This window comes from Pholcus phalangioides, unplaced genomic scaffold (genome assembly GCF_987345545.1).
Source record: "Pholcus phalangioides strain wild (caught in Gottingen) unplaced genomic scaffold, Ppha-v1.0 ptg000015l_1, whole genome shotgun sequence".
Classification (NCBI taxonomy): domain Eukaryota; kingdom Metazoa; phylum Arthropoda; class Arachnida; order Araneae; family Pholcidae; genus Pholcus; species Pholcus phalangioides.
The window spans coordinates 58,165,063-58,172,721 of record NW_028301608.1 but is presented as its reverse complement, the minus strand read 5'-3'; the positions used below and the strand labels follow the sequence as shown (position 1 = coordinate 58,172,721).

General features: G+C 42.5%; 1 protein-coding gene across 1 annotated transcript; it reads left to right on the top strand.

Annotated features, from left to right (window-relative positions):
• Nucleotides 1-884: 884 nt before the first annotated feature.
• Nucleotides 885-3,411, top strand: LOC149076301 (uncharacterized). The gene is made up of 3 exons (XM_089243859.1): nt 885-937; nt 1,104-1,216; nt 1,561-3,411. Exons 2-3 carry the CDS (start codon nt 1,168-1,170, stop codon nt 3,258-3,260), a joined length of 1,749 nt encoding a protein of 582 aa, XP_089099985.1. The 5' UTR covers nt 885-937; nt 1,104-1,167; the 3' UTR covers nt 3,261-3,411.
• Nucleotides 3,412-7,659: the final 4,248 nt, after the last annotated feature.

The window sequence follows — 7,659 nt, the reverse complement described above, 5'->3', positions numbered from 1 at the left end:
AAACATTTAGAGATCACTAAAGTGGCTTGAGTGAACTCTAATGTTCACTCAAATGACAATAGAGAATAGTTCAGGTGAACACAAACTATCGAAAGGGTTTTCTCGTTTTTGGCACGCAGAGTAAGATGTCATTAAGAATATTTCATATTGTTATAAAGGGTGGGTTGATGACGTAAGCATCATTCAACCCCCTCCCAACCCCGTCATCAAAAGTCAAAGTCAGCAAATCCGAACCCCTCCCCTTACAAATGCTGGCGTAATACTTGAGTGACCCCTTATATGTAGATTTGATTCGCACAAAAGAGCAAAATTCCGACATGGTTTAACTTCTTCGTGGATCAGACGATAATGAAATAACTATTGCGATAAAACGTTATCGCAAATATATATTATATATTATTATATATGCAGGTCGGTCAATGAAGCCGTCTGATCACAAACTTTCCTTATTCCATTTTATAAGAATTTGTTCCTCTGACATCAGAATTTCTAAACTAAATATGTATCTTGCTATAAGAAACTTCAATATCTTGCTAGGAAAACCCCAATAAGATTTTCTATAAGTTTTCTTCGTAAGTTCAATACTGACTCCTTATTTCGGTTTTTTTATTCATGATTTAATAATTGAATTATTTCGTTCACCGCATTGATTCTACGCTAACACAACTAGTTAATATTTAACAATTTTATGGTTTATTGTACAACGTCACATGTAGTCACAAAAAAGACACACACACACACACACACAAAACAGGTGCATCTAATCTGGGATAATGCCATTAACGAATTGCGAACAATAAGATAATACAATTACGTAGCAGTTTTCCTTGAAAAGCGTTGCGTCAGTTCCTCAGTATAAATACATCATCGTCTCAAACATCGATTAATTTTTGTCAAGTTGAAAACTTCATCAGGATAAACTCATAAATGGTTTTGGGTAAGAACTTTCGTCTCATTTTTTAAATAATTTTAATTTTGAATTTTTAAAGGTTATTTCCGAATATGTTTTTGATGCCAAAACATAGAATATTTCTTCAATACTTGTTCACTTAATAAAGAAATGTAAAATTACTAAATGATGAATATCACTTATATTGCTTCAGATGATTTTGTACATTGTTGGTGATATTTTCCCGCATCATTGGCTGAGCAAAAATATACGGCAAGATGAAGACATCGCAGATATTTCTGTGCTTCGTGTTGCTCACAATTTTAGGTAATGACTTCATTTTTTTCTTTCGTGGCAACAATGCGATTTCTTCAGTGTCATTACTATGAATATATTTGTGTTTAATTTCAGCTGAAGTCACTTGCATATTCCACAAGAGTTTGCAAATAAACGTTTTTGAAGTATTTTCTCCTACACTCTCGAATACATTTTTACAATAGATAAAATAAACGCAGAAAAAAGCTAGACTAACTTACTTGGAAGAAATTTTGATTATTTGTTACATATAATTTACGTATTCACATTAGTTTTCGATTTGATCTCGTATTTTTTCTAGCTTAAATATATTAATTTATTAATTCTTTTGTTTTTCCTCTCTCACTGAATTTTAGAGCCAGTATTTGTCAACGGCACTTTCCTGGATCTTCTTCAATCAATTTTTGGTCTCGGAGGTGGAAAAAAACATCACGATAAAAAACATTCATGTCACACATGTCCTACCACTCCCGGTCACCATCCCACTTCACCAACTAATCAATGGCCTTATCCACCACCATGGCCACCCAAACCAACGTTCCCTCCTGGTCCTCCTCCAGGCACTTTGCCACCACCATGGCCACCCGGTCCCGGTCCTCCACCAGGCCCTTTTCCACCATCATGGCCAACCATGCCGCCCTTCCCTCCTGGTCCCCCTCCAGGGCCTCTTCCAGAACCATGGCCACCAAAACCACCATTCCCTCCTGGTCCTCCTTCAGGCACTTTGCCACCACCATGGCCACCCAAACCACCATTCCCGCCTGGTCCTCCTCCAGGCCCTTTTCGACCACCATGGCCAGCCATACCACCCTTACCTCTTGGTCCCCCTCCAGGCCCTTTTCCAAAACCATGGCCACCAAAACCACCATTCCCTCCTGGCCCTCCTTCAGGCACTTTGCCACCACCATGGCCACCCAAACCACCATTCCCGCCTGGTCCTCCTCCAGGCCCTTTTCCACCACCATGGCCAGCCATACCACCCTTCCCTCCTGGTCCCCCTCCAGGCCCTTTTCCAAAACCATGGCCACCAAAACCACCATTCCCTCCTGGTCCTCCTTCAGGCACTTTGCCACCACCATGGCCACCCAAACCACCATTCCCGCCTGGTCCTCCTCCAGGTCCTTTTCCACCACCATGGCCACCAAAACCACCATTCCCTCCTGGCCCTCCTTCAGGCACTTTGCCACCACCATGGCCACCCAAACCACCATTCCCGCCTGGTCCTCCTCCAGGCCCTTTTCCACCACCATGGCCAGCCATACCACCCTTCCCTCCTGGTCCCCCTCCAGGCCCTTTTCCAAAACCATGGCCACCAAAACCACCATTCCCTCCTGGTCCTCCTTCAGGCACTTTGCCACCACCATGGCCACCCAAACCACCATTCCCGCCTGGTCCTCCTCCAGGTCCTTTTCCACCACCATGGCCAACCAAACCACCATTCCCTCCTGGTCCTCATCCAGGCCCTTTTCCACCACCATGGCCACCACAACCACCATTCCCTCCTGGTCCTCATCCAGGCCCTTTTCCACCACCCTGGCCACCCAAAACACCATTCCCTCCTGGTCCTCATCCAGACCCTTTTCCACCACCATGGCCACCCAAACCACCATTCCCTCCTGGTCCTCATCCAGACCCTTTTCCATCACCAATATGGCCACTCGATCCACAATTATTTCCTGGTCCCTATCCAGGCCCTTTTCCACCACCCTATCCGCCATTCCCTACTGGTCCTCCCCGAGGCCCTTTTCCACCACCCTATCCACCATTCCCTCCTTTTCCATCACCCAATCCAAAACCTAATGAACCGTGTCCTGATAATCCAACCTGCCCTCGTCATTGTCATTGTGTAAAAGATCGGGACTCCATGGCAAGATCGATGGAACATTCCCATAACGATACTGAACTGCTATTTGATTCACAACATCGCTCAGATTTTGGTTCAGAATGGACTTTAAATACTACTCAGTCAAGTACGCAACCTCACGAAATTGAGCGGGGAAAACGTCTAAAACAGAGGCCAAGCGTTTTAAACGTTACCACTTCGGCTGCAGCATAGAGCAGACACAAGAAAGCGGACGTACTAGCACACCAGGCATCGAAGCGCCATCGTATCTTGTCAACTCTGTACTGGTATCTTGAAATAGCTACTATAACCAGAGCTCACTGTATTTAATATACGAAGTAAAATAAAAGATAGGTATATAATATAAGAAGTGTGTTTCTTTTTGGTCTTTTTCTTGTTTTTCATTTAAATCATAGAAAAATATATTATATGGTGAGAGTGTTTCCTTACAAATACGAAATGCAAGCTACACAAAACCTTATATTTCATATCCAATAATCCATCAATATGTTATCCTGATGCTACGTAGTCAGAATATAAAACATATTCAAAGTTTAACACTTTATTAATATATAATTAATTAGGAGTGCAATAAGGAAAACGAAACGTTTACATGTCAGCAGTACAATTAAAAAAATACGGGGAGTGTGCCATCTACACGGATTAAGATGCACTACAAAACAACTATATACAGAATGAAAAGCGTAAAGGGCGTGCGCCATCTTTATGGACTAATACGCACTATTATGTTATTGTATGTTTCCTAACCTTTTGAAGTTCGCGGCACCCTCGGGAATAGCGTTGACAACTTGGGGCACCCTCCCTTGAATACAGAATGCAGTTTACTACAACAAAAATCACCGAGTGAAAATACATCAATTAAGTTTTGTTCGGTTAATCATTAATATGAAATTTGTGATTGATGTTTAGAACACAGATACTTGAAACCAAGCCTTACAGTTCGCAACGAAACATGTAAATTGTGCTGAAGTTCTTGCAATCTATTTCTTGACAGAGTAGGCAGCACTACCCATAACAAGCATTACGCAAAAACAAACTTCACGTTAGATTCACAACATATACACGCACATTCCAGCATGTACCAATTCGATAGAGATTCCATAGAGGAATGTGCGCAAGCTGCATGAGTAGTAGTAGTCTATTTCGTAGTAGCCTACTTTTATTTTATTGTCGCCATAGCAGAGAAATCTTGCTCGCACAGGTATGATGTTGAAAAAGGACAAAAGTGCGTTAGATTAGAATACTCCTTTCTCAGTCCAAGCTAAAAACGCAGCCACCCACTCCTCACTCTTGGTGAACTTACCTTTGAGTGTGGATTCGGCGCACTCGATCAATAATTCATCTCGTTTGCAAGCAGTGAAATCTATTTCCTCTGCACTGTCTGCGAAATCGAATATTGAGACAACTCAGTCGAGATTCTCAGTGGAAAGAGATGAGATGGAAAGTACATATCTATTACATCTTGCAATCTTAAGTGTTGGCGAATGAGGTCTTTCAGCTTATCCAAAGGTGATGTCACTCTCCGCTATTACTATGAAGGTTTCGACAGTTGGCTGATGCTAAGATGAATCCAAAAAAGAAAATTCATCTGGCCGGGTGAGCACCCAAGACCATTAAACTACAAAGCCAATGAAGCCTCTTTCCTTAAGCTCGTGTGCGCTGAACGAACACCATCTGTAGCAGAAGTCCTCCGCGCGAAGCTTTGGCGTCACTGAGGAAGTCCATTTCACCTGCAGATATTGGATATAGCAGGTCAACGCATGCGATATCTTTCCATTTTTTTCGCAGTATATCCAATGACCATGGCCCCCACATCCTGAAGCACGGCCCCTAGGCTGGGGCCGTGCTTCTTTTTTACGGGCCTCTCGACTAGACTTTCACGGGGCCCCCTTCATTATGAAATTATAGCGTGAAAAAACAAAACAATGATTAAAATCCTCCCGGGCCCCAGGACTGGAGCCTTGTCAACCCACCCCTTGTGGGGGCCATGCCAATGACTATAGATGAAATGGACTTCTTCAGTGTCGTCACGAGCTTCGCACGGAGGCTTTCTGTTACAGATGGTGTTGGCTGAACGGGACCGTACATAGACAGCTAGACGTAACGAAGGCGAAATATCACATTGCTGACACTGCCATCAGATGGCGGCTTATCCGATGAGTCTGTCATGCATGAGAGTAATTAATTCGACTTAAAAACTTTTTTAAGACTTGAAGTGAACTGTAATATTTTTTGATTTATCTCCATAATAATTCGCGGAACCCTAGGGTGCCGGGGCACACCGGTTGAGAAACACTGGTATAGGATTTCGGTAACCTCAAAGTGATGTAAATTGATACAGGGTATGCACGGAAGGCATTTCAACCTGAAATAAATTGAGAACTGGGGGTAAAGGGAGATACACAGCTGTGTAACTTAGATAACGGTTTTGTAAAATGACCATACCCGATCAGATGCCGCAAAAAACAGCGTGTAAAATAATACGGATCAGGACACGACCTCATACATTAGACCCATCCAGGAGGTCGTGGTCATGGTCTAGCCAAAAATTTCTTTCGGAAGGGGACCGAACTATGACTTAAACATGTGGTTTTATATGCATCAATCATTTTCTAAATGTTCGTGGGAAGGGTCGGACCCAACAAGTCACACGCCTTCGCTACGGCCTTGATATAGAAATATGGTCATGAGCAGAAATATAACAATCAAATATATTGATTGTTATATTTATATATTGTCTCTAATCTCAAAACAATATTCGGGAGTAAACCTTGGGCATCATACTGTCAAGACTGTAGTCACCACGTGGTGGACGCAGCCAGGAGGCTGCGGTGCTCTTTTACTGGGGGCCGTGGGCCCCCAGTAAAAGAGCCTACATAGTTTCAATTCTTTAAACTATACTATATATTTTTTAAAAATCAATATAAGGATAAGCCCCGTAAAAATTTTAGTTCGAGATCTTATCAAAAATCAAGGACCCATCTGTAGTCATCGGTTCGTGTCTATATGCGTGTCGGTTAATGAGCTAGGCGTAAGGCACATATTTCTCCTATGACAAATGTATTGTTATGAAAAATATTGGTAGCGCATTTTTTGGAAAAACCCTCGGAACAGTAATCTCCCTTTGCCAAACCGGAAGTGTAAAGATAAACAATCGAATCGTGTGGAAATATCATTGAGCTATAAGGAAAGCTATATTTCCTTAGGCTCAGTGGGGAAAGATCAAGAAGGTCTTCGTTGCCCTCCGTACGGTGGCACCGCCAGATCGGTACTTCGGTAGAATTTCTGGAAAATTCGATGTATCTTTAAAAATGATGCGGGGAATAGATAGAGTAGTCAGAGCTGTTGACGCTTTATCCTCAATGTGAGATTGTGAATAAATGTTTTCGGTGAATAAATCTGTTACGTCCTGAAAAATTGCTTCATCCTCTGATCATTTCAAGAACTTCTGAGACATTTTCCGGAACAATTTGGTATCAGGAGAGGGATAATTCAAGGACTTGGATGGGGAAAACTATAGGGATGGAAATGGACGAGATGCGAGAACAGCTTAACCAACTGAGGTCTGTGATGGGACAGATGAAAATGGGCATTGTGAACGAAATAAACACGTCCATCGCTGCCGTCAACTCCTCCATTGCCGAAATCAAAGAGGATGTCACCATCATGAAGTCGTCTATCCCCGAAGTCAAAGAGGATGTCACCATCATGAAGTCGTCTATCCCCGAAGTCAAAGAGGATGTGGCCACTGTGAAGAAAGACATTGCCATAGCTGGAGGAAATGAAGGATGACATCGCCACTGCCGTTGCTGGAGTAAAAAAACTCTCTCAAGAAATGAATTACATCACTGAACAGGTGAATGCTGTCGACGATAAGCTCACAAATAGGATAATGGAGCTCGAGTAGAAAATCCAAGAGCCAAACGTCTCCCGCGGATGCCCCCCTTCTCTTGCCCGCCATAGCTGACGTCAATCGGACGAATATCAAGCCATCGACATACGACGGAAAGACATCGTGGTCGATCTACAGGACCCATTTCGAGATGATTCCCTCCGCGAACGGATGGGACTGTATGCTCAAGGGCTTCCATTTAGCCGCGGTGAAGTGGCCGAGGTTCTACAGACCCTCGCCGCTGGAGACAAGCTATTCAGCCAGGGCCGTCATTTCAACTTTTTCCAGAGGGGGGGGGGGGCAAACCTTTTTTAGGAGGGGCAAAGAACATGTACTCAATGTATTTATAATTATATATATATATATATATTTGTATGTATATATTATATAGGGTGTCCCTTATTACACAATGGTGAAAAATTTACTTAACATTTTTTAAGCACCCACCCCTTAATTTTTTTCCTTTTACCATGTGAAAGTATACCTAATATTTCTTCAATATATAAAGATTAACACGTGCCCTCATCGAACTTTATTAAATGAAGATGCAGGAGAAAAAATTTACTAAAACTTAAACATTTGAAAATGTTTATTTATTACGGGAGAAGAAATAGCTTTGGCTTTTCATCCCATTAAAATCTCGCATCAATTTCACCCCTCTTTCGGCTGCGCCATTAACAACACTGAGATTCCGGAATG